Source organism: Miniopterus natalensis, chromosome 5 (assembly GCF_054644295.1).
Source record: "Miniopterus natalensis isolate mMinNat1 chromosome 5, mMinNat1.hap1, whole genome shotgun sequence".
NCBI classification, from domain to species: Eukaryota; Metazoa; Chordata; class Mammalia; order Chiroptera; family Miniopteridae; genus Miniopterus; species Miniopterus natalensis.
Genome location: NC_142085.1, coordinates 43,042,858 through 43,070,022, shown reverse-complemented (window position 1 = coordinate 43,070,022; position 27,165 = coordinate 43,042,858). Strand labels below are relative to the sequence as shown.

Here is a 27,165-nt window from a genome sequence, read left to right as displayed (position 1 = left end):
CTGGGGCGAGGATCCCAGGGCTGTTGAAGGCCTGAGAGATTACACACCTATCTGAATCTTGAATATCATTGTACAACATTTACCTGCTAGGTTTTTGTGGATTTTGGGGGGTCTCTATTGGAGGACTACCAGTGATATAGACAACTATTGGTTAGGACTACTTGCAACCAATAGTTGCCGGTTGGATGAAGGAAAATATCTATCTCTTTGTGAGTTTGGTCTTCTAAATAATACTTGTTTACCATTTGGCTAGAAAACTTTAATATTTGGATAAAATGCCTTCTCATTCAATTAATAATGACAAGAAATTCACTATAGTAGGCATTTAAACTCTAAGTTTAGAAAGATGTAAAGATCATCAGTATCTTATGTCCTTATGTTTTGTCCCCTTTGTCAGGATGTTAGATACAGTAGGATAAATATTCTTGCTCCCAGAATAGACAAAAAGATAAGTGGAAAAGGAAAAGAAAGCTACATATGGCATTGTAAAAGAGAAAATCTTTTTTTTTTTTTTTTTTTTTTTTAACCTCACCAGAGGATATTTTTTCCATTGCTTTTCAGAGAGTGGAAGGGAGGAGAGAAAGAGAGAGAGAGAAACATCGATGTGAGAGAGACACATTGATTGGCTGCCTCCTGCACATGCCCCGACCAGGGCTGGGGATCAAACTTGCAACTGGGGTACATGCCCTTGGCCAGAATCAAACCCAGGATCCTTCATTCCGAGGACCAGTGTTTTAACCACTGAGCCAAATTGGCCAGGGCTAGAAGAGAGCATCTTTAAAATGGCCTGCTGCAATATCTTCTATATTGAGTTCTAAGAACTGCTGAACAAAGAGACCTTATAATTATATGCACATTGATGTATTGTTCCAAACCAGTTACCTATTTCATAAAATCTGTAAATGACATTCTGCATAGTCATGGGAATGTCTCTCTTTTTATTTTATGTTTCAAAGGCCTTTAATAAGCTGAACCGTCTTGGCCCATCTTGTGGTAAAATTTCCTTTACCTGCCTGGAGCTCCTTTGGGCAGCTCCACTCTAACAATCTGAAATGCTAAGACTTTAGTTTATAGAAAATAAACATTGGGGAGGATTTCAGATATTTTCTAGGCTACAAGTCTAAAATTCTACATATTACATTTATTTAAAACAAAGGGAATTTCTCATGCTTTGCCATAATAAACCCAAGTGTCCTTTACAGTACTAAAACTAAGCCTAATTGTTCTATATTTCTAACTTTATTCTAAAATGCTATTAAGTGCCAGGAGATTAAGAAATATTATTTTTGTTAATGTGGCTTATTTAATGTGATGTGAATCAATTTACTCAGGTCTACTGGTTTAATTATATTTTCAACTATGGTGGAATTTCTATTTAATACTGATCATAATAGAGAGGATTAATAATTGTTACGAGCCAGCAGTACTCACATCTAAGGATTTCACTCTGGCACAACAACTACTCCTCAGAAGGAGTGGGAAAGTAGCTATTGCTTTTTAAACTTTTTAAAAATATAAACAGTATTAAAGTAAAGGAAATAGATTAATGACCCCTGTGTGCCCATCAATTACTGTCATTGGATCATGGCCAGTTTTGTTTCATCTCTACCCCTACCCACTCTCCTTCTTCACAATGGGTTGTTTTGACAGCACTGCTTTTCATAGTCTAGATGTTATGTCTTTTTAAAGGGTTTTTTCTTAAATTAGTTATTCTATCACAAAAACAAAACAGATAAATCTTAAGGAAAATACAGAAGACTAAAAAGAGAAAAAATTCCCGTTGTCTTACTGTGTTGAGACATCTGATGTTAGCAAGTTCGTGTATTTTCACATTTTTCTCTTTGAATAAGTCTTGCAGCCTTTGAAAAAAACATAGTTATAAAACTACCGTATACTTTTTAAATCCTTTGACATCATTCTCAACAATGGCTAAGTAATACTCTAATGCTCCCCTGTTGATGGACGTTTAGAATTTTTTCAGACTTTTTACATAATTCACATTTAAGAATTACATCTTTAAATAGACAAAGCCAAACTTTCTTGTGTGTATATCATTGAAAGCTTCCAAAAGAGAAAACTGGGAAATAGGTAAAGTCTGGTTGATCCTTCACCTACCTCCTTAAAGCATTTATTTTCCTTTTGGGTCTTTTTTACTGCCAAATAAACCCTTCACCTAATTTCAGAATTCGTGTTTTAAAACCCTTTGCGGTCGTATTAAATTTGGACATGGGTGCCGTACTGGTCGGAATTAAGAGCTTTCAGAGAAATTATGAACTGATACATGAATGGAGTTAAGATTCGTATGGTTCCTTGCTGTGGTGGCTGAGAGCAGACATACGACCAGAACGGTAAAAAAGCTTTGGTGGCTGAGAGTAGACAAACGACCACAAAGGGTTAAATATTCCTAGTTTAATAAATTATTGTTTATCATTTTTAATAGACTAAAAAGGATGATTTTTTAAAAATTTGTCCTTCTTCCACTGAACTAATTGGGAATATTTGTGATTGTATTGAGATAATAAAATTTTAAAATTCAGTTGAACCAGTTTATTATTCATGTCTAGAATAAAATTGTAGATACCTCCTATCCATGATTTTAAATAACTATCTATAAAAAAATCATGTGACCTCTGTGTTTTGAGAGCCATCCTATAGGTTTATGGTCATATTTAACCTTTTATAAAGTATCCTCGCTGTATGTTAAAATCATAGTTCAATCTTTGGTATATTCAAACCTGTATAATTTTAACAAATGTTATTATGGATCCTATTACTTTTAATTTAATATTTTTTCATTAAAAAAACTTTGTGTTTGTTTATTATTTCCATTTTGTTAAACTAGTATCTTCAGTGTCCCACATTATTGGTGCAAATTTTTGGCTAAGCTATCAAAGTCCTTTGAAAAGAATAAATAAAATAAATACATCCAGACCTTATATGAGTTTCCACAGTTAAAGTTAATCTTTAGAAAATCAGATTTTATCATTAGAGAATAGTCTTAGGAAAAAGAGTGCAGTTTACCAACCAAGCTAGTATATGAAGAACTACAGAGAGAATAATTCTGAAGGCTCAATACTGGTACTAGTAAACATTTTTATTTTACATGATAACTAGGATTAGGATTATTTAACCAGAGTTTAATTTCTCAGCAACACTATGAAGTAGGTGCTATTATTACCATTTTACCTATAAGTTACAATGGAGGTTTAAGCAACATGCCCAAGATCACACAGACACTGATTAATAGATGAACTTGGATCTGTAGTTACAGCTTAAATGTCAGTAGATGAGTTTGGGTAGGTAAGCATAGTTCCCACTAGGATATTGGATAATGGATTAAGGCTCAGGAAAATTCCTAACGGCCATTGTTGACTAGGTTCTTTAATGTGCTATTTAACAGAAGATACAGAGGATTTTTTAGGCATGTTTCTAAATTTGAAGAGTGATAAGAATAGAGTCACTTGTGCCCCTCTAAAATGCGTCTTTTGTGTCAATCAGAGTGGGCTAGACAGACAGTGGTTCAATTCACTCTACCCATAGAGTCTCATGCTCTGGTTTCTTATTGAATATCAGATGTCAATATGGGTACTTATGTAGATGTTTCTATAACAATTAAAAATTATTTTATACTTTGAACTATTGCAGACTACAGAGAATATATAGAGAATAATGTAGCGAACACTCACGTGCTTACTCCTGAACATGTCAGGGCTTAACTTTTTCCTAAGTGGCTGCTCTGCCTGTCTCACAGAAGTATCACAAAGCTACAGTTAGGTAATAAAAGAGGAAGAATTTTATGAGATGATAAAAGATAAAGTTCAAAATAAACACAAGGTGATGATATTTCTAACTACTTCACTTTATATATTGAAAGCATACCTTCTTTCTTATAAAATTATGTCCATGTGAAGAACCCACAGTGATTAGGTTTTTTTTTGTTTGTTATACTAGTAATGTTTATAGGGTAACAATAGCTTTTTTCTATTTCAATGTCTGTCTTTAGAGGAGTAGCTGATTTTCAGCTTTCTTTGGATTCTCTTTTGAAGAACAGTGACCATTCAAGATCAGATATTCAAGTTCAAGCCACACGACTGGCAGAGAAGGTACTTTAGCCCTATTAGCTTTCTTTGACTTTATAATGCACTTATTTTAAAGAAAAAAATACTCTGCAGGTTATCTCAGCCCTAATAATGAATTTAATGTTTCTTTGTTGAAGGCACCTTAGAAAATATAATTTAAATTCATTTTAGCCATGTACTGTAAGATTAGGATGATTTTTCAAGTTAGTTTTAGAACATTCTTCTTGAGCTGACATTGTTCAGTTTTTTGATTAATTACTTACAGGAGGACTGAAGTGTTAATTAAATTTACAGATTGAAGCTGGATGGATTTCTGAATTTAGGAGAACAAGCTTGATAAATTAGAACAGTGGGTCGTACTTTTTTTAATGAGTTTCTGAGAAGATGAACATTAAAATATGAGAATAAATGATTAGATGGAAGTAGAATCATGATTGCAGAGAGAAAGTGGTTAGATGATTTAATAAGCCTCTTTCATTTCTAATTTACTTGATAAGTTTTGTACCTAAAAGAGGAATTGAAAGGATTATAGAGAATGACCAAGTAGTTAGTGTAAATATGTGACACAAAAGAGATGTCTGGGCACCCTGAAGAATTGAAACAATGAAAGTGACTATCATAGAAAAAGATGTTTAAAGAATGAGTATGATAAAGGTAGCTGAGTAAATATTTATTGGATCAAAAACCACCCCAGATTTTTATCAGGATATATACCAGGAATAGAATCATTCTAATTACAATATTTAGTCTCAAAATAAAAACTAGTGGCTCTTCAGTGACAACAGGTAGTTTTTTCAAGTTCCATGGCTATATCAAGTGCTTTGAATATCTAGTTGGTTAAAATTTTAAGGCATATTCACTGAAGACAAAGTATTTAAATTATTTACATTTTATGTGTTGATGCAAGTGCTTTAGCATAAGCTTTGACAGAATGTCATGTTCTGTGGCTCCTATGAAAGGTGGGTGAGATTTCATTGCAGGTCAGGGTACGTAGGGCGGAGTAAAGTGATGCTGTCTTTCTTCCATGTCAGATGGAGAATTTGAGGTGAGGGAATGAGAAAGGAAGAGACTCAGAATACGGAATAGTGTTCTGGTCAGGAAAAGAAGAAAATGCGTTTGCCCAAATAGAGTGATTGACTTACAGGGCCTGGCTGAGGCTGAGAGAGATGACGTACCTGCTGCCTTTGGACAGTTGAAAATCTGATAGTTTTAGAACTACAACTCTCTTTAGGCTTATATTATAATATACCTATTTTACTTGATCTGTTATCTTTTCAGCTAAAATGTGATACAGTGGTGAGTGAAATCAGCACTGGTCAAGGGACTGTAAATTTCAAAATAAACAGAGAACTGTTAACAAAGGTAAGAATGGGTTATGTTTCAGCTCTTGTGTCTTCACTCAGTCTCTCTGCTTTAGCTCCAGTGGTTTCCCTCCAGTTGTTAAACTGATTGTGCCTCTTCTTGCTTCAAAACTTTTGCACATTCTAATGCCTCTGCCTGGAGTGCCACCCCATGTTAACTCCTGCTTATCCTTCAGATTTTGATATTTCCTGGGCAGTGGCTTTCTGACCCCTTCATTTGTACACTCTAATAGCACTGTATACCTTTCCTTGAGGAACTTACCATAGTTTCTATTTTACATTCTTTTTATTTGATTAATGCCTCTCACCTTTAAATTCTAATTTCCATTGGGGCTTATGGTTTCTGTTTTCCTCACCCCCTATTGGATCCGCAGTCCCTAGCACAATGCCTGGCATGTAGTAGGTGTGAGATAACTATTATTGAATGAATTCATGGACTCTGTATTGAATGTAAGAAAGGTTCTGCTGGTTTCTGCTCTCTGGTAGCCTATAACCTATAGGAAGCATAAGATTTATACAGATGAAACCATAAGACAGCTTCTTTTTTTTCCTTTGAAATATCAAGACTAAGGTTTCAATATTATATCGTTGTTGCTTTTATCTTAATAACAAGTTCTAACCTGTTTAAAAATAAGTATCTTGAGACAGCTTCTTCTTTTAATAAAACAATTCATATCCCTGGCTGGAGTGGCTCAGTTGGAGCATTGTCCCATACACCAAGAGGTGGCAGGTTCAATTCCCGGTCAGGGTGCATACCCAGGTTGTGGGTTCAATCCCTGGTCTGGGTGTGCCCGAGGCAACCCATCAATGTTTCTCCTCCTCCCCTCCCCCCCAAGGTCAATTTAAAAAAAATAAATTAAAAAAATAAATAAAGATAATTGGTACAATAAGCATAAGAAAGATTAAAGATAGAGAAATCAGGATGGCCTGGAGGGTTTGGGGAAATCACATAGAGGAATTCGGTTTCACATGAGTAAGACCATGGATGACATGTAATCCTGGATAGGCAATGGTATGAGACCTTTTGTTGAGAATGTCATCTCAATCAAACTTGAAAATTTATCATAATGCATGCTTTGGTGTATTTTTTAAAAAAACACATGAGTATTGAGTTGGTCAAGCTGAGTAAGTGCTGCCTCTTGAATTGCAAATAACTATAAAATCAAAATTTCTAGTAATATATTTTTTCACTGAAGGAGAGATAGTGTTTCATACTCGTCTCTAGAACTTTTAACTTTTTCCTTTTATCTTCTTTCTCTCTTACTTCAAGGTAAATTAGTTAACCAAAATCAGTTACAAGGACAAGAAGGAAATTTTTTTTGCGCTTTTTACATTGTCTACAACTTGCTGGGCTGTTGATAACATTTCATGTCAATTTAGCAAACCCCAGTGAGTCTAATTTACTATTTTTTAAATAAGTGACTCTTCCAGTTGCTGACTTAATTTTATTGAAGCAGAAATGCAGCTCACCAGAGTACCAATCAAACTTTAGGCCATTTGATAGGCAGCAATATTGTACTGTTTTTGTTTTCCCTAAGATGAGAAAATACGCTATGGTAGATGGAGTTTGCCTTTATAGCCAGCTTAGCTGAAAGAGGTGTGGTTTTTATTTTAAGATGTTTAAATTTGTTTTATTTTATATATTTACTTAATAACTTAACAATTTAATGGCCATGAATTTTCATGCTTTATTGCAATTAACAAACTGATATTTTATCTGGTTTAAGGATGCCCACTTGCTCACTTATTAAAAACATTCCCAAACACTTCTCAGTCAACAACAAAGGGAATAAGAGTTAGGGCTTTGAGGCCCAGTTACTCTTTCTCACAAAGAAATTCTCCCTTCATTGGATCTGGATCTGGATCTTAGTGTGGTTTTTGTTAAAGGAACGAGTAGATTGCTCAGTGTCATAGTAACGATACATCCTAGAACAGTGAACACTCATAGTCTAAAAAAAGAGTATTGAATGTGCCTATGTTATAAGTTATAATTTTTAAATGATATTTCTTTTTTGTTCAAAGTCTAATTTCATCTACATCTGGCTCCATTATTTTCAGGCCTTAAATAGTGGTCATTTGCATGTCTAATGAATTTTTCAGACCGTGTCAAGAAAAAACATTCAACCCTTTTTGGAGTATTATAATCTTTTTTTTTTTTTTTTCATTTTAAAGTTCGCAAAATTGACATATAGCTAATGATCTACATCCAAAACTTACTCCTCAGAGAATTAGGAATTTGTCATTGCTTACACCTGTACAAACTTAGCCTGCATGAAACGTTATCTTTTCCTGAATTGCAAATGAGTTATTAGTACTGGCACCACTAGGGATGATTAAATGTTAGCTTAAGTTTGGATCACTAATAGTGGCTTAAAATCTCTTCATGTAAATCATTCTCAAAGGTAGGAGGCTAAAATGCAAAATTAAAGGCAATAAAAACTGCCAAATCTCTGGGACTAGATCATAAATTTTCAAAGCTAGATGATATGACCAGTTCATACATTGTGAAGAACTGTTACTTTGGTACCAAACTTCCACCTGTTAGTAGCTTATGGATGACTTTCAAGAAAAACTGTAACCTGGAGTAATAGTTAATTCAGTCTAGGGAGAGAAAAAAGAAAATAAGAATTTAAATAGGAAAAGGGCAAACAAAATCCTGTTTTTTAGGTATACCTAAGTGGATAATATTTTAATTTCACATGTACACATGCATTTTTTATTTGCCAAATTCAACTTTGTGTGCTCTACCAAGACTTGAGAAAAAAAGAAAAAGAGATATTAATTTAAATGGTTCTAATTCTGTTCATTATTTTACCAATTAACTCTATGTCAGTCTGCAGTCAGGATGGGTTCAAGTCACACGTAGTGCCAGTTGGCTGAACACATGGAAAGAATGATTAACCACTTTCCACTATTGACCAAAGAATTGACTAGACAAATAGGTAGTGGTAGCTTGCTTACAAGTCCTATTGAGAGCCGTAGAGAAATAGCAACCACAAGAGTTAGATAAAATTACAAAAGTCATCCATAGAAAAGGTGATAGTGATAGACAAACAAAAAGTGCCAGCCAATTAGAATATTCATTAATTTGCTAAAGCATTCCAAAAACTGAAACCTTTGAAAGATTTAATTTCTGATTAAAAACTCATTATGCACCTATGTTTACATTACTGAGTACATCTTACATGTAGATGTACATATTGATGAATAGATTGGCCTCTAGCTTGTTCATCTATTGGAATATGAGGGAACTTTATGAACTCGCTAACATTCTATAGTTAACAGCTTTCTTCTGTATGCCCACTAATTTAATAAACCTCCTAAATTATAATTAATTTTATTCATTATAATATGTAAATTAATTATAATTTCTAAATTATAAAATAAAATTCTATTTATGAAAATTATAAATAATTATAATAATAACAGTATAAATCTAAGGATAAAAGTGGCATAGATCCTGCCCTCAAGGAGCTTATGATCAAAAAGAAAAGCACAAAAAATAGTATAATGTGTGATGGGTATGATGGTTGCACTCCAGTGTAAAGAAAGGTACACTTAAGTCTATCTTGAGGCAAAAGGAGAATAACCTTGAATTGGGATAAAGATAAAGAATATACCCGGAAGATACATGGGCAGGCATTCCAGGCAGAGGGGACATCTTGGGCCAGAGTACAGACAGTCAAGAACATGGCATTGTCTGGAAATCAGCAGGTGATTATGTTTTGCACATAGGATGGTATGAGAGAGGATATCAAATTATATACTATGAAGCACCTTATATGCTCTGCATAAAGAATTTTAGCTTTTCCCTGTGTTATCATTCTTCATGGTGTGTTATGTGTTCCACAGCTGGTACATGGAATGATTTTTGGTATTACACTAATGAAATTTCATTTAATAGTTATACTTTATTGTAAGAATACAGTATATAATACATGTAACATAAAAAAAGGCGTTAATCAACTGTTTATCAGTAAGACTTCCTTCCAGTCGACAGTAGGCTGTTAGTATTTTGGGGGAGTCAAAAGTTATACATGGATTTTTGACTGCATCGGGGCTCAGCACTCCTAACCCCAATGTGTGTATTTATATGTACATTACATAAGATAGCTAGGTGTTATTGTTTTGTTGTGGTTGTTGCTTTGTACTGATATAGCTGATGGATGATAAGGCTCTGAACCAGGGCAGAGAAGGTATAACTATAATGATATTTAGGAAATAGCATGAGCAGGGCTTGGTGATTAATAAGTGATTGGTTGTGGATATTAGGGAGGGAAAAGGGTAAATCTTAGGAACTCTTAGGTTTCAGACTTGGTTAGCTGGGGATAAAGTTCATGGAAATGGAGAGTAGAAGGAAGAGAAGTATATTCTGTTGAAGTGCCTGAGAGAGCTGTCCAGTTCTGAACTGGATATATTACTCTGTAGCACAAGAGAGATTTTATTAGGTAAGTAGTAGTTGAAGTCTTAGCAATTTATACCTAGGAGATGTGTAAAGTAAGGAGCTAGAAGCCAGGAAAGAGTGCAAGGTGGGGAGTACAGCGACAGGCAGTGGAAGAAGAGCCTGCAAAGGGAACTGAGAAGCAAAAATCTGTAGAGAGTGATGTCATTACAACCAAGGAGAAGAGAGCAGTCATCAGCTAAGACGGTGTATGAAAGTAGTTATCCCTGAGGAAGGCCGGAAGGGACCAAGGTTAGGGCAGATGATCAGAATGGACTCTAGACTTTAGCCTTACCTTAATTGTTTATTTTTTCATTTTACAAAACTGGTGTATTTATTAAAGTAATATACTAAACAAAATTTAAGCATTCATTTAGGTTTGGCATTTAGAATTTTGATTTAGAGAGCACTTTCAGTGACATAGTAGAGAAAAAAGCTCCAGGTGGCAGGTGGATCAAATTGGAAGTGAAACATACAAGATCTTTATTAAAGTTACTTTTTTGTTTGGGCCAGAGAAATCAATGAACTGAGAGTCATTTGTAAAAGAGAATTCTAATTTACTGCTATTAGCGTTCATGGCGTCTACCATCCATTACATAAAAAGGAATGGAAAGTGAAAAGGATGGGCAGACTTTAACTTTAGAATAATCTGAGTATGAATTTCTTCTCACTGTTTACCTCCCCACTTGCAGTCTTCTCGTTGCCCATATTCATGGAGTAATTAACATTTAATAGGTCCCTAGTGTATGACAGGCACTATTCTCTTTTATGTCTATTTATTAATCCTTTATCTCTGTGACCTACTATACAGTGTAAGAGAAAAAAAAATATTATTTTCTCTGTGTCCTTGGGCAGATAAATGCTGTTTCTGAACCTTAGTCTTTGCAGCTGTTCAATGGCAAGTGTTGCCCACTTCTAAGGTTGTAAGGCTTAAAGATAACATAAAAGCATCTAGACTTGAACCTAGCACTCTGTAGATGCATCTTAAAAGTATTACTTTGCTGCTTCCTGCTACCTCTCTGCCTTTTCCATGTGACCATGTGAATCAACACTATGATAGTAAAATTCTTCACATCATAAACTGCATATTTGGGACTCAGAATCCAGTATGAGAAGCAAAAAACAATATAAGAGTAAATAAAAATTTATTACAAAAATTTAAAACCCTAAAATAAATAAATAAATCATCACCATTGGAAAAAATCTATATGCATGCAGTGAACTATACAGTAGTTCTGTGTTAATAACTAAAAACCTGGAATATGTTTTGCAGTTTCTGTAAGATTTCCTGGTTTTTTACTTATGTAACCAATAGGCATTTGAATTATAATTTTTTATTTGTTTTCTACCATTACTTGTGATCATTAGTATCACAAAAGTAGCAGCAGCATACAATAATTAGCACATAGCTATGGAGTGAAAACAATTTTTACTACATGACTTGATAGCCATATGACCTTGGAAAAGTTACTTAACCTCTCTGTGCTTCTATTTTCTCAATTGTAAAAATGATACTTATCTCTTAAGATTGTTGTGAGCATTAAATGGGTAAATACTTAGCAAATGCTTAGAACAGTGCCTGACACATAGTATGCAGTCAATAAATGTTAGATGCTGCTTCTGGTTTTGTTGTTACTATCTGCTATGAGACTTTTGGCAGTTACTTAACCTTTCTAAACTTCAGTTCCTTCACCTGTAAAATATCTACATCTTCAGTCAATGGGAGGAGGAATAGACAGGATGTATAAAGCATAGATGCCCCATAGATATAAACTCAAGAAGGTGGTGCTGCTGACAATGCTGTGAAATTCTCAGTTCCATAAATTAGAATGAGCAAATTAGCAACATTTAATTTCCAGTAGCAAAGTAGTTAAGAAAATTGCAGTTTTTTTCTATCATTAAATCTCAGCCTTTACTTTTCAGACAGTGCTAAAACAAGTAATCGAAGATGACTCAAAATACGGATTAAAAAGTGAGCTTTTCTCTGGTCTTCCCCAGAACAAGATTGTGGTTGAATTCAGGTGAGTGTCTACTCTTCTTATGTGTTGGTTAATCAGTTGGCTGAGCAGGTGAGTGTTTTACTATTATTGTCTGGGTTCTCATGAAATTACATGTAGAAAAATTGAAAACCAATGAGACTATATTTTCTTAAAATCACAGTAAATTGAATAAAAATTTTTGGACTCTGATAAAAAATGTCTAGTGATTATTATGGGTTCTTTTTCATTTTGAATTAAGTATCAGAAAATAGCTTGAAGTTTTAATATGCTTCTAAATAGTCTTCATAATAACTTTCTTATAAGCTATCAGTAGCTATCAGTATAACCATCTAATTATTTGAACTTTTTTTAAGTAATCAAAAGAGAAAAGGAAACACCTTCAAAGAACGGGTTTACAGCTTGTGAAAATCATCAGAGGTATTGAATTTGCCTTCCTAAAAGCTGGAGAAGAGTCTTAATGAAATTTTTCCCATTTAGAAAAATAGAACTTACCTAGAGCCTTTTGTTTCCTTAACTATATATTCTGTGGAAGATTTTTAAAAATTGATATGGGAAATATGACTTCAGGTTTTCTAACACATTATAAGTTATGAGGATAACTTAATTCCACTTAGATATGATTAGCACCTGGATAATCAGGGGTGGGTGGGTTCTTTGGATTCCACATTTGCACCGACTCTGCTATTCATCTGTGTTCTTAGAAAAGACAGATCCTATAAGACTCAGTAAACTCATCTGTTTATGATAACGACTGATTGTCAAGTAAACTAATGTTCCTATGTAGCAGTCAGATACTATGAATAAATCTCATAGTACCAGTGCACCCCAGTCATGATACTTAAAGTTTAAACATTTATTGTATCACAAAGAGGAGAGGGACTTCATGTGGTCATCCTATGGCCACCACACAAAGAAATGTGCCTGCCATTTCAGTTCTCTCTTCTTGCATAACAACCACTCCAAAACTTAATACAGGGATTAGCAACCTTCAGCCCATGGGCAGAATCCAGCATGTCACATGTTTCAGTAAAGTTTTATTGGAACACAGGCTTGCACATTCATTTATATATTGTCTATGGTGGCTGCTTTTATACTACAATGACAGTTAACTAGAATTGAGTTGAATAGTTGAGACCAGGTGGTTACTATCTGACTCTAAGAAAAAGCTTGCCAACTCCTGATTAGTGTCTTAAAATAACCATTTTAATGTTCATGACTCCACAGATCAAAAAATCAGGGATGGTTTAGCTCAGTAATTCTTTTTCTTGCATATGGTCATTTATGCAGCTCTGTTTTTCTGGAGATTATACTGGGGCTGGAAATACAGGTGGCTCATTTATTTGTGGGGCAGCTCACCTGAGAGCAGCCAGGCATCTCTCTCTCTCTCCACATTATCTCTCCAGCAGAGTAGCCAGACCTCTTTACAGAGGTGCTCAGGACTCCAAGATGGTAAAAATGTCTGGTCTTGGAATAGGCCCAGCGTCACTTTCACATTCTGCTGGTGAAAACAAGTCACAGGATGAGCCCACATTCAGGGGGAGGAAAATAGACTACATCTCTTAGTGGCAAATGTTTGTGGCCATCTGTAATTCTTTCCATTCATGTCTTTAAATTGATGCAGAACACATCACCTTCTTCTCTGGGGAGATACTTCAGTACCATATTACTCACACTTCTTGCTATTACCTAACCAGCAGTAAAGGAAAATCAGTAGGGAGGTGTTATAGTATGTTTCTATGCATACATCCTTGAAATAATGCCTTTATAAGTTTCTTGAAATTTGAAAAGTTGCCACGAGTGCTCACTTCGAACACCTTCTTCCTCATTTTCACTTTACCGTCACCATTTCTTCTCCCCAACCAAGCTCAAAATACCAAAACGTCAGTCTTCCTTACTTATCGATTCTCTGGCTTTTCCCCTTTTTGTTTCCCATATACTGCTCTTTTTTTGTTTATGCTTGTAAGAAATGTCTAAAAATAACCTGTTCTATTTGAGTTGTATTCTGTAGGCTTTTTCTGTGGTGGTTTGTCTATGGATTTGCCCCTCTCAAGTTTTTTTTCTGAAGCAGTTAAGGAGGGCTGGAACTTAAATGCGCATTTGAATGCTGATGAATACAGAGCCCATTTCCCAGCACTCATCTTTGCTCTCTGTTACTTTCCATCTAACATTGCTATGGAACAACCTTAGCTGCCCCCCTCCCTTAGAAGTTTTCTAGTTGCTGTGGTGCTTACCACTGTGGTTTCAAAGTTGAGACAAACAGGTGGGGGATGGGACAAAATTGATAGAAAACATTGTTCTTGAATTTCTTCTGAAAATGAGAGATGTGGCAGAAGAGAATGCTTTAAACTTATAGTATCTTAAATTGACCAGACAACTTTCCCACCCCACCCCCCAAATCAAGAGATATAATCACTGCTCAAGAAACTTGCCCCCTGCATTGAGATGATGGTGATGATAATAGGTCAAGTAACTTGTTCAGGGTCATAGAGCTAACTCTGACTCTGAAGCCTGCATACTAAACCTTTACTGCCTCCCTGATACATAGTGTTGGTTGTAATATATTTTGTCAGATCTAGGAGCAGTGTGATGAAGTACCAGAGTAGATGACTGTCCATCATAGATGGGCTTTACCTGGTAGGTGATGTAAAACTTGTAGATAACTATGGTTGCCTTTCTCCTCTCTGCAAAGTCAGCCTTTCCTATTTTGTTCAGATCAAACCTGCAGGAGCAGTCAGTAATGTAGCCTTTCCTCTCCTTTGCTCAGCACAGTCTTTTCCCACCCTCTGCTGTTCCCAGTGTGAAGTATTCTCATAGGATAGATTGAGGTCCTCTGCTTGGTAAAAAGATCAGAGTACCAGTTCTGTTAGTAACTGATTCGGTGATCTCAGATGGGACAGCTTTTTCCCCCTGGCCTCTTTTCTTACCTGGAAAATAAGAGCAATAATATTTGTCTTTTCTTACAAGATTGAGAAAATTATATGAAATAATCCTTTACAAGTCCCAGTAATGTGTCCAAACTATAATTCATTTATTGTGGCTACTTTGGTTTCCAAAGGAGTTGAATTTGTGTTTTCCATTTTATTATGTTCCCTTTCTAGTGAGTATATGGTGCCAGAGAATGGCAAATTGATGATTTCAAGTGACCTTTTGTCAAGGCTGAAGACCTGTATAGATTCAGTTCTCCTAATCCTAGAGGAAAAAATATAAAAGCTCTGAGAAAGCCTAAAAACCCCCACATAATATAAATACTTAGTTGGAAAAAAAATCAAAGATTGCAAAAGGATATTCAGTAAAAAGGAAGTCCTCTCCCCATCCCAGTTTCCTGGTTCTCTCCTTTGGTCATTCACCAATACTAGTTTCTTGTTTATCCCCCTAGATATATTCTGTGCATTTATAAACAGATCTCATACATTATATATTGTTCTACTCCTTGCTTTTTTCACTAAACAATGTTTCTTATGTTCCTTTAATATCAAAACATCCAGGGTGGTTTGTAATTTTTATATTTTCATAGTAGTCTGTTGATTTTTTAAAAATCAGCTTTAATGAGGTATAATTACATACAATACAATACAGTTCACCATATTTCAGCACATAATTTGATGAGTTTTGGCAAAGGTGTACAGGTTGTGTAACCACTACAATTACAGTATAGAATATTTTCTGTCTTTTTATCTGTTTTATTGATTTTTGCTTTTATCTATATTATTCTCTTTTATTCTGCTTGCTTTGGTCCTCCTTTTCTAATTTCTTAAAGGAAACCCTTAGATTATTGATTTGCAGCGTTTTTTCTTTCTAATATAAACATTTCATGCTATAAATGTTTCTGCTTTACCTCACAGATTTGCAATTAAGGCAGTCCTAGGGATCACCTTGTTTGTTTTCATTCTCAGGAATCACAGACCTTAACTATCCAGTTTTATAAAACCAGTGTTTTCTATATTTTTCTGGTTTTCTGGTTAATTACCCTTTTTAATATTGAAAAACTTATGAAAACTTTAAACATGCACAAAACAGAGAAGTATAAGTAAACCCCATGTGCTCATCACCCAGATTCAAGTCATCAAGATATTGCTACATTTGTTTTTATTATCTCTCTTCCTTGTTGCCTCAGTTCCCTGATCTGTAAAATAAGAGATAAGAGTACCTTACTTCACACCTCTTATGAGTATTAAGTGAGGTAATGCATAAAACTGCCTGTCAGGTAGTGAGTGCCTTAGAAGCATTTGTAGTTTGTAATGTTAAATTATTTTTTTTAATCTTCACCCAAGGATATTTTTCCCCACTGCTTTTTCAGAGAGAGTGGAAGGAGAGAGAGAGAGAAAGAAAGAAACATCAATGTGAGAGCGACACATGATTGGCTACCTCCCGACTGGGGCCGGGGATCGAGCCTGCAACTGAGGTGTGTGCTCTTGGCCGGAATTGAACCCGGAACCCTTCAGTCCACAGGCTGACGCTCTAACCACTGAGCAAGACTGGCTAGGGCTATAATGTTAAATTATTGATTACAACTTCTCAAGGACACAGAGGAGTGATAAAAGTGTTGGCTGAGAATTTGGAGTGGCAAGTCAGATTTCTGATTATTCTGGGAAACTTAATGCATAAATATTTTTATATTTTTCTGTTTTAATTTCTGATACAGTAAATATTGATAGATATTACCCATACAAACAAAATTTCATTGGGGTCCTCAAAATTTTTTGAAAGGATAAAGGGTTTATAAAATGGTGCACTAAATTTAATTCCCTGTAGTCGACATTGTTTGTGTCAAAACAATATCCCTGAATTTCTTTATCTTTTTATCAAACCTTAAATGTGTCTGCTTCCTCAGTGTGCCACCTCTGTGTACAGTATAGCCTCATGAATCACGGGGTCTGTTTAACTAAAGATGATTCTTTGAGTTCTAATTTATCTTTGCTCTAAATTTCTATTTTTTAACTTATCTTTGCCCTAAATTACCAAAGGCCTTAGTCCCCAATTGTGTTGAGCTGTGGAGGTGTGACCTAGTGCATTGTAGAGCTCTTGTTCTAAACAGAAATATAACTTTTGCAATTTTTTATAGTTCACCTAACGTTGCCAAAAAATTTCACGTTGGACATTTGCGTTCTACCATCATAGGTAAGTTTCATTTCACAGAAAATTATGTCTTTGGGGCAGTATTTGCTAATGAAGTCTAGTGGTTTAATGCTTAAATAACAATAGGACAAAAAAGTTCAAATTTATATGAGATTGATGCTAATTAAATATTACATGAAATAGGGAAAATTGGTGTAGAAGTAGAAAAAAGAAATTTGTTTCAAAACCAAAAGATTAACTCAGAAAACAGTTTTAACTAGTATGTTGGTTATGACTTTAACTTTTTTAAAATATGTATGCATATGGAAAAGATATGAAAGGTGTAAAAATGAGAATAGTTATGTGGAGATGATAGTGATTCCCTCATTTTTTTGTTCATGTATTGTGTTTTAAAGAAACTGTTGTATGTTAATTATATCTCAGTTTTTAAAAAAAGAAACTCAACCTCAGTCACGTGAGTACTAACTAGAGTGTTCAGGACTAGAAATTGAAACAAGACTATTCTAATAGAGATTGCTGTCATACTTCATAGCTATAATGCTGCTTTCGTGAAGCAATTTTCACCCTTTTTCATCTCATGGCACACATAAACTAATTACTAAAATTGTGCGGCACACCAAAATGTATATCATATTTTTTGCCAATCTGACCAAAAAAAAAAATAGGTATAATTTTGATTCAGTCACACTGGACAACTATTGTTGTGTTGGCCGTTATCATTTTTTTATTTTACAATCTAAGGGAAAAGAGATCAGTGCCTCTGACTAAATAGTCAGGTATTGCATGTTTTAAAAATTCTTGTGGCACACCAGTTGAAAATCACTGCTTTAGTGTATAGGGTTATGATTTTCATGTATTTAAAACATGATATAAAGCAACAGCCTAATTTAAAAACTGCAGTTAGAATTGTATAATATTAGAATTAGAAGGGACTTTGAAGTTTATCTCATCTGATCTGTCTTCCTGTATAGAAATCTGTCTATTGCATGCTTAAAAGAAAATCATTTAACCCGTGCTTGAATACTTCTAAGAATTGGAGAAATCAGCACTTTGTGGCATAGATTATTATTAAACTGGAGTCAGCTTTCCTTGTTACAAAGTTCTCAGGCTGCAGTTTAAGAGAAAAAATGACAGGACTTGATGAAAAAAGAGAATAAGAAATATACAGTGTAAGAAAAGCTACAGGAATAAGTAATAGGTAGAGCATGATAACGTTGTTTAACAGTTGTTAAGGGAACTATTTCGACCAGGAAGAGAGAATATTTATTGAGAATTTACTTGCCATGTTAAGTGTTTTCATATATTAACTCAATTAGTTTCATAACAGCCCTGTTTGGTAAGCCTCCTAACTCTATGGATGAGGAAACTCAGATACCAAAAGGAGCATTTCCAAAATCACACAGCTAGTTAAGTATCATAGCCAGGATTGAAAATTAGACAGTCAGTTCCAGACACTCAGATTCAGCCTTTTAGTTGGATTTGTAAGGTAATAAGGTGCTAAGAAAAAATAGGAATACAGTCTGAGTACCATTGAAGAAGGCGGTTCCTATTGCTGGAACTCTATAGGTTGGGAAGGTCTGGAAGTAGGGAAGCTGGAAGAGAAGTAGCTGCGGTAATTTAAGTCAGATGTTACATACTTGTGAGGGATTATTTGCAGAAAATTGTATCTACTCTAGTAAAAGCAGGAGAGATTTACTACAGGATATTGACTAATTTACAAAGTTGTTGGGAGTGCTGAATAAGCTTTGGGAAGCTGACAAAAGACTCCTAAAACTGTACCATAGAACTTGGGCCATCAAGGAGCATCTGCCTTTCCTGCAATCATTTCCACTGCTCTAGAACCATGCTGCCACTGCCATAGGCAGGAAACTCCCACTGCTCCTGCCTTGCCTTCTAGAATTCATACTAGCAAAAGAGGCAGCCGCATTCATTCCCAGTCTTTCAATTACCTTGGAGGTCACATGACAGGATACTAGGCCCTCTATTAGTGATGACATACGCGCGCACGCACACGCGCGCGCACACACACACACACAGCCTCCGCAACTACTTTTGTCAGAAAAAATAGAAGTACAGTAGCTCCCCTTCCATCTCATTTCCACCTTCTAAATCTCATGCAACGTATATCTGATTACCCAAACCTAAATTACTTCTGGAGCCCTAACTGCAAGAGATTCTGGGAAATGTAATTTTTAGGTTTCCAGCTTCTGCAGTATGTTGAGGGCACACTAGGAGAGTGGAACATATCTTGAATATCAAACCAATATTGGCAATTCCAGGAGGCCTTGGAATGCCATGTGCTATTAGGGAGCAGGCTTAAGAAGATAGACTTCAGTGATTGAAAGAAGGCAAAGTGAGCTATTTAGAAATAAAACCAGTATGACTCATGTTCTTTAGGGCACAGCTAAATTATTTCTTGTTAATTACTAAGACGGTGTTATATTCTGTCCCTGGGATTAACTTGGAATAGCAATTACTCTAATGTGTTCCCAACTCCCATTAATGTTAATAAAAATTCTGTTCTTGTGAAAGTTAGGAGATTCCTTGTAATAACTACTCCCTCAATAATTCATTACTTTCCATAACATAGATGAAAACACAATAATATTTTAGTTAAAAAAAACAAAACACTGATTTGGTAAATTGTGCCAAAAGAATTTTCTGCTATTATTTTGATAATGGAGAAGCACATGGTTCTTATGCCAAAATGGATAACAAGAATGAGAAACTGTATTTTATTCATTACTAGGAAATTTCATAGCAAATCTCAAAGAAGCTTTAGGACATCAAGTAACCAGAATAAATTACCTTGGAGATTGGGGTATGCAGTTTGGTAAGTTTGAGATTTTATTTTTCATTTCACAGTTAAATTTAATGTTTTACTATCATGTCACTTGATCATCCAGACAGAATATAGGCAGAATCCCATTAGATAAAGTAGTGCCTCCTACCTATTTTTTTTTCCTAATGGCTCTTTTGCATAAATCTTATATTCTATTTATTAGAGTAAGTCTCACCACACAAGTGAGTTTGGGTAAGGAAACTTCACACTTTCAGAGAAACACCCAATAAATACAGGCTTCTGTGGTTTTATTAAAGAAAAATAGCTTATATTTGTAAGGTAAATGTAGAAGGAGTATACAGGGAAAAAGTTAATTTTGCTATATACACCCTTCTCAATGACAGTCCCACCATTTTTAAAACAAGGGAAGTCCAGCCTCCCTGGGCCATCCTATGTGAAGGGTGATCTGTTTTTATTTCCTGGGTCCATGGCCTAGAGGGAAAACAAAGAGAGGAAGAGAGAAGTGAGACCCAGACAGATGAGTGCCACAAATTATCTCCAATGTCAAGAGTTTAGTCAGAATCATTCGTAGCTCATATATGCCAGTAATCAAGGGCAAGACAAATGTAGTTGCTAAGGCGGTAAAGGACTGGTAGCATGTGAAATGCAAACTTTTAAAAATCTCTGGCAACTATGTGTGTTTTAAGATCCAGCCCTTACAGTGTCACCTCTGTAAAGCATTCTGACACACAGATACACCCTTTGCCCACCTTCTCACATCTCCAAGTTCTAGTCAGCTCTATTCAAATAGGCTTCTATCCTACCATCTTCAGATTTGTTTGCTTCTCTCCCTGCTAGATGATATATTTTTTGAGGGCATGGAGTGTGTCTTAATTATTTTTGTATCCATAGTGCCTGGCACATAAGAGGCACTTCGAATGATGAATGACTCTGTCCTGGGAATTATTTTACAATCCTAATCTATAAGAAAGGCTAGTTAATATTTTAAAGCTTCTATAAATTGCAGTGTACACTGCCAGTTCTGAAGTTCACTTTAATAGTATGTTCCATATCTAGTGAAATGAAATCAAAGCTTTCAAAAGACAGACTTATCATGACCTTCTCTTATGAATATTATACTTTCAGTTAAAAATCTTTTTTAGACCTTAAAAAGGGTAGAACTTGAACCTGTTAACAATGCTCTTATATTCACTGTGGAGGAATCAGAAAACATGCCCTGCATTTTAAAAATCCACCTGTAGTTCACAACGGCTGGTAAATAGAGGTTTAGGCTCTAGGCTCAATAGTCAGATTCAATAGATGGTGTCCACTTTATATTCATTTGACTGATTTAGGCGTTTCATAAGCATTAGCAAATCTGTGATTATGGTATTCATGAAATTTTATCTGCAGGATTTTATTATAGCTGTTTTTCTCCAAAAGACTACAGTGGTCAATGATCTGTCAACATTTCCATTATAACCGTCATTGTTGAAGAGTTTTAATTTTGGCTGTTTCAGCTATCCCCTATTGAAAGTTGGCAGACATTCCTAGGCACAGAATTAGTTTTTGAAAATATATTAGGTGAAATGTTAAATGGAATTGGCCTTTTCTTTTCCTATTTCTGCTTTTTAGAACACTCTGGACATCTTTTCATGTCCTGCTTGCTCCCAGGACCCTGAATCACAATCATATTTGCTTTTGCTTGAAAGTGAATAGAGCTAGTACATGTTTCAGCCATCCTTCTAGTTCCTGTCTAAACTCCAAAGTGTTGTATGTCCATATGTTCAGTAGCACCCCACTTTCTGCTGAGCCTGTACGGAAAAATGTACACCAGTCAGCAAAGCCCAGTGGTAATAGCTCCATTGGAATTGAAGCTTGGTAATTGATATAGTTGTAGAAACAGATGGTTTTGTAAATAATTAAACTACCTTTTATTGCTTTTGGCCCCAGGCTGCAGATACCCTTTCAAACTGAAATTGTGATCATCTTTTATCAAAATATCTTAAGAGTATAAATATTCACAGTCCACAATAGGCATTTTCATTGCTGATTTATAAACTTCAATTTTTTTTTTTATGTTCAAATTAATACTGCCAATGAATGCTGAACTTACCATCAAAGACTTGAAAAAAAAGTATTGTCAAAAGACAAAAATATGACTAAAAAATTTTGTTGCTTGTTCACCTTGCATAGAAGTAACCAGGGATGTTTTTAGTTTCTCTTTTATTGTTTTAATTCAGTTATTTAAGGACTAATATTATTATACTCAGATAATTCCTACCTTTGTTTTATTTTAAAAAGGAAGTTTTGAAATCACTTTCCTATCAGTTTTCACAAATTTTGAGTGCCCAGTGCCCAGCATCATGATGTTTTCCCCAGAGTTAGCTGCTCAACAAATGCTTTTTTTATTGTGTCTGCTAGGGAGGTGTTGAACACTGTTAGTACAAAGATAAATTAGTTTTAGCCCCTTCCTTTGATGAGCTCATAGTCTATTGGTTTCTGTGAACTTAATTTCAGTAATTGATCTATTTCAATAATTTGAATTTGTGATTCAATATATTGAATTTGACTTGTGTCAGTTTATGGGGTAGCAGAAGGTGATAGCATGTGTTTTCAGTGTTCTCAAGATACACAATTTTGGGAGATTGATCTTTTTATAGAACTATACCTGTTCCCTGCCATCACTGTTCTCTTCTGTTCCATTTTATAATGTTTTCATTTACGGATTATTGTGGTAGGTCTTCTGGGAACTGGCTTCCAACTGTTTGGCTATGAAGAAAAACTCCAGTCTAATCCTTTGCAGCATCTCTTCGAAGTAAGTTGTCAAGATACAATATTAGAAAATGCTTCAACTTTTTTTTTCTTTCAGAGTACTATGCAGCTTGGTAACACATTTTAATCCCAGAGGTTTTAACAAATGTTTTTTAAAACAAGGAACCAAAAAATTGAAAACGTGTTTTTATTTTACTAGGGAGTTCTTTTAATTTTCAAATCCAAGTGTTCTTTTATTACTGTTTTAGTTGAATTGGGACAGTAGTTCTCTAGGTATGGAAGCTTCTTAGAATAAATACATAGGATAAAAATTTAACACAGATAAATTTCTCAATTTTTGTCAGTTGTTGTATACTTCAGATTTCTTCTTGGTAGTAACTATAACTCATTTAGACTTGAAAAACATGAGAATATCCTTTTTTTGCTCATGTTCTGGTGTGGAGGAAGGGAGGTGTGTTTCTTTCTGAATTTGTACATGCTTTTTACATTTCTGTCTTTCAGCTTCTTTACCTTGCTTTTGCCCAATGTGAACTCCATTCTATTATACTTCTTTTAGTCCCTTGTTTCTCTTTCATCAGTCCTTCCTGGAGTTATTAATAATACTCTTCCTGTCCAATTCATCTCCAGGGATGTGTTTCCTTTTCTTTGTTTCAGTTGTTACCTCTGCTATTTCTGGAAGAAGAAATACAATACACCATCAGCCATGTTGGTGACAGACCACGAGGTCAGAACAGAGATGTTATGCCTGTGTAGGAGGAAGAGCACATGCCAAACTAATGCTTTAGTCCTCTAGCCAAAGCCACAGAGTGCGTTTGGTTGTTCTTTTTATAAATGGTTTTTCTCCTGCAGCTGGCTTTGTAGTTAAATTTCACAAAAATACATTTTAATTCTTGAGGATTTTTAAAGGTTTATAATTTCCTCCTGATTCCACACCTACACTGCACTTTATTTTTTATTGATTTATTTTTTAATCCTCACCTAAGGATATTTTTTCCATTGCTTTTCAGAGAGAGTAGAAGAGAGAGAGAGAGAAACATGGATGTGAGAGAGACACATTGATTGGTTGCCTCCTGCACGGGCCGTGACCAGGGCCAGGGATCAAGCCTGCAACCGAGGCATGTGCCCTTGGCCAAAATCGGACCTGGGACCCTTCAGTCTGCACACCGATTCTCTAACCACTGAGCAAAACCAGCTAGGGCTACACCGCACTTTAAATGCCTAAATTTTGATACATAATATTAACCAAAAGATTTTTTTTATCTCCCATTAAGAGTTCTATTGATAGGCAAGGGTTTAAAAATTAATAATTCTTTATGGTTGTCTGTAAGTAAAGCATGCCACCTTAGTGCCTGGAATTTTTACTGTATTATTTTATTAAACTTTGAATAATAGTATGTATTCTTTCCCACAAGCTTAGTGAACCTTTCATCAGATCCAGGCCAACAGAGACAACCCATGGTGCAGAAAATATCAACCTCTTTGGAGACCTTGAGAGAACATATTTAAGAATTTTGAGTACAGCCCTGGCCAGGTGGCTCAGTTGGTTAGAACATCGTTCCAATATGCCAAGGTTGTGGGTTCAATCCCTGGTCAGGGCACATACAAGAATCAGCCCATAAATGCATAAGTAAGTGGAACAACAAAAACTGACACCCCCCCTCTCTCCCCCCCCACTTCCTCCCTCTCTCCCCCTCCCTCCTCTTCCCCTTCTTCTCTTTCTCTAAGCTTCATATGTGAGAGTAACTGTTCTCACCTTTCCCCCACCCCGCACAAAAGCTTTTATTGAATTCTGAAAACAGTAAATCTCTGTTGCCCATGTTTTAAATACTTTAGTAAAAATCTGTTCTCAAACTCCATAGAAACCTAAACATATGTTTCCAAGTAGTTTAACACAACTCCCTGTCTTTTGAGACTCATAAAAAGGAGATCATGCATGTATGTTAGAGGTGACTAATTGATGGATACACATAGTTAAGAAACACAGGCGGAGGTACTCCTATGAATAACTAAAAACTCAAGGAACAGTGGCTTTGCTTTCATTAAGTATTCTTTTGCCTAATAGCTTCATAGGGGAGCAGCATTTATGGACAAAAAGTGCAAGTCAAATACACCCACCTTGCAGTTTGTAATAGAAGATAGAAATCCATTAGAGCATTCACCTGCTCTCTTTCTCCTTCCTTTGCAGGACAGAGAAATGCAGAATCTAAAGTGACAACCTCCAGGTTATTTTAGCTTTATGCTAATTCTTGCAGACCTGTTTTTTATTTTAAAATAAAATAACTGTCACTGTAGATTACTTTCAACAACTTTTAGCACAAATGAGGAACTTTTTCCTTTTTTAAAGCTTTAAGCACATATTATTAAATGATCTTATCCTGCTCAAAAAAAAAAAAAAGCAACAAAAAACTTAACCATTGTCGAACCCCTGGTTTTCTCCTTGTCAAATTATAGTTGTGAGTTCTTTGAGAGGAAGGACTGTGTCTTCCTGATCTTTTATCCCCAGCCCCAAACGTTGTACCTTGCAGGAAATGTTTGAATGAATTTGGTCTTGCTCTTTTCTCTCTCTTTCATTTAAGTTATGCAATATAAAACCTATTGTGTAGCTCCAAGGAAAGGCTAGCTATGGTAGGACACACTAGTTACCATTTGTCAGATTCTAACTTACTTTACTATGCAGTTTACTAATGAAGAACCTCAAGGACCACACCCAGTATTCCAACACAGGCAATTTGGCTCCCAAATGCTCCATGTGCTACACCGCCCTGCCCCCTACGGGCACTACAAAGTGCCTTTTTTAGCCATTTATGTCCATTGGTTGTAATTACTTACATAGCATTTTCTTTCTTTCATCCTCAAATTGCTGTACCAGGGATGCAATTAGTAATTTAGTTTTGGTAGTTCAACCTCTAGCATATTTGTTTTTGAATTTGGCTTAAGTCATCCAGTAGCAGATTTTGTGACCTACCGCAATCAGTATCCCCTTTTCAGTGTCTCAGCCAGGTTAGAAATTATATTATATGATCGTTTTAGCATTTGTTTTCTGTGATGAAAACATTTAACACCTACAATCATTTCTCTACTGCATTTCCATTTTGCTTCATTACTAGTTTTTTTTCTGTACCTGTAGTCATTCTTTGCCAGTGACATCTGGCTGTGTTGTTACATAAACAGGCCTTTTGTAGGCCAACATTTGAAACTTTTTCTTTAGTTCTAATTTGTTGTCACAAAATAGGGAAGTGGTTTCATAAAAGATCCTCCCCCCTGAATTGACTGATGAGTTAAACAACTAATATATTTACTGTTTGGAATTTACACTGTTGATGCAAGGAAAACATTTGTAATAAGTTTTGGAACATTTACAAAAAGCCTCTCTATTTATATTGAAAAGTAATTTCTCATGGTAAAAAGTTATCAAATGTTAAATCTAAATCATGGGTATATGGATGTCATCATTTACTTTTGTTTTAATAATAATATTTAGAAGAAATTTTCCAGGGTTTCTCCTAGATTTAAACTTTTTGAATGGACCTTGATAACATCTAACACGGTACCTTTAGGAATATATAACCCAGCCTTTTTTCCTTTTTCTGTTTTTTTTTTCCTACAGAAGATTTTAGAATTTGACTCATTGCATGTTGCTTATTAATATGGATTTTGATAACTATAGAAAATCCTCTGAAATATTAGCCACCTCTCACAAGAGATAGATACTATGCCAATAAAGTATGCATTAGCCCTGTACTCTAGCTCTGGCATTTGTAAAGGCAACAAAATATATTAACATAGGTAGTATAAATTTTTTCTTAAGTTCAAAATGATCTCCATGGGCCCCATTCTGAAAGGATTTGAGGTAATTGCAGTGATGGGCACTTTAGAAAGACAAAGTCAGAGGATAATGTATTACAAGGTAATAGTATATAAGAGATCTGACCCTGAGTTTCCCTATATCAGTAGCAAAAAAAAAAAAAAAAAAGTAGTAAGTGAAAATATAGGGCAAGATCAAAACCAGTTTGTTTACTTGCTCTCATTTTTAGCAATGTGGAGGAAGTATCTATTCCTCAGGAGACCATATTTTTCCTGGCGTTAAGAGTCTCAGAACAGTTTCTCAAACTTAAGTAAAGAATTCAAGACTAAATTGATTCTAGACCTATACAGGATTATTTATGCAGTTAGAAATTTGTATAAAGAAATGAATTCTAAAGTTTTTTATTGGTTAGGTAACATTACTTTTTTCAGGGTGATTGTTGTGGTTGCTGTGAATTTTACCTGTTGTAACACTTATACGCAAGAAATTGCTCTTTTAGTGTAAGTCTAATTAAACCTGAACCACAGCATCACTTTTGAGAGTGATGAGAGTCAATTAAGTCATTGCTGGGATTCCCCACCTCCCAAATCACACAAAGTTCCCTAGGCTATGTGCATCCCAGGAAGGCATGAACGCCTCTTCTTGACCTCAGTCCACACTGGTCTTGACTGATATGCCCAGACGCAAGCCTACATAAGGCCTTGCAGGTACACAGCTCTGCTTGTGTGATGAGTTTCACCTCGGAGGTCCTTGTTATGGCCCAATTCCACAGGCCTAGAGACCAGCCTCCCTGTTAGGGACACCGTGAACCGTTTTTCTCCGAGGGCCTGTTGCCACCCCAGGGGC

At 35.4% G+C, this 27,165-nt stretch overlaps 1 protein-coding gene across 1 annotated transcript in view; it reads left to right on the top strand.

Moving 5' to 3' along the window:
• The window catches only part of RARS2 (arginyl-tRNA synthetase 2, mitochondrial), a 51,775-nt gene that overhangs the window by 6,397 nt on the left and 18,213 nt on the right, over window positions 1–27,165 (top strand). Inside the window, exons 3-8 of the mRNA XM_016207299.2 lie at window positions 4,004–4,103; window positions 5,358–5,441; window positions 11,805–11,902; window positions 16,944–16,999; window positions 19,707–19,790; window positions 22,481–22,557. Coding sequence (XP_016062785.1) covers window positions 4,004–4,103; window positions 5,358–5,441; window positions 11,805–11,902; window positions 16,944–16,999; window positions 19,707–19,790; window positions 22,481–22,557 — 499 coding nt within the window. The remainder of the gene's footprint in view (window positions 1–4,003; window positions 4,104–5,357; window positions 5,442–11,804; window positions 11,903–16,943; window positions 17,000–19,706; window positions 19,791–22,480; window positions 22,558–27,165) is intronic.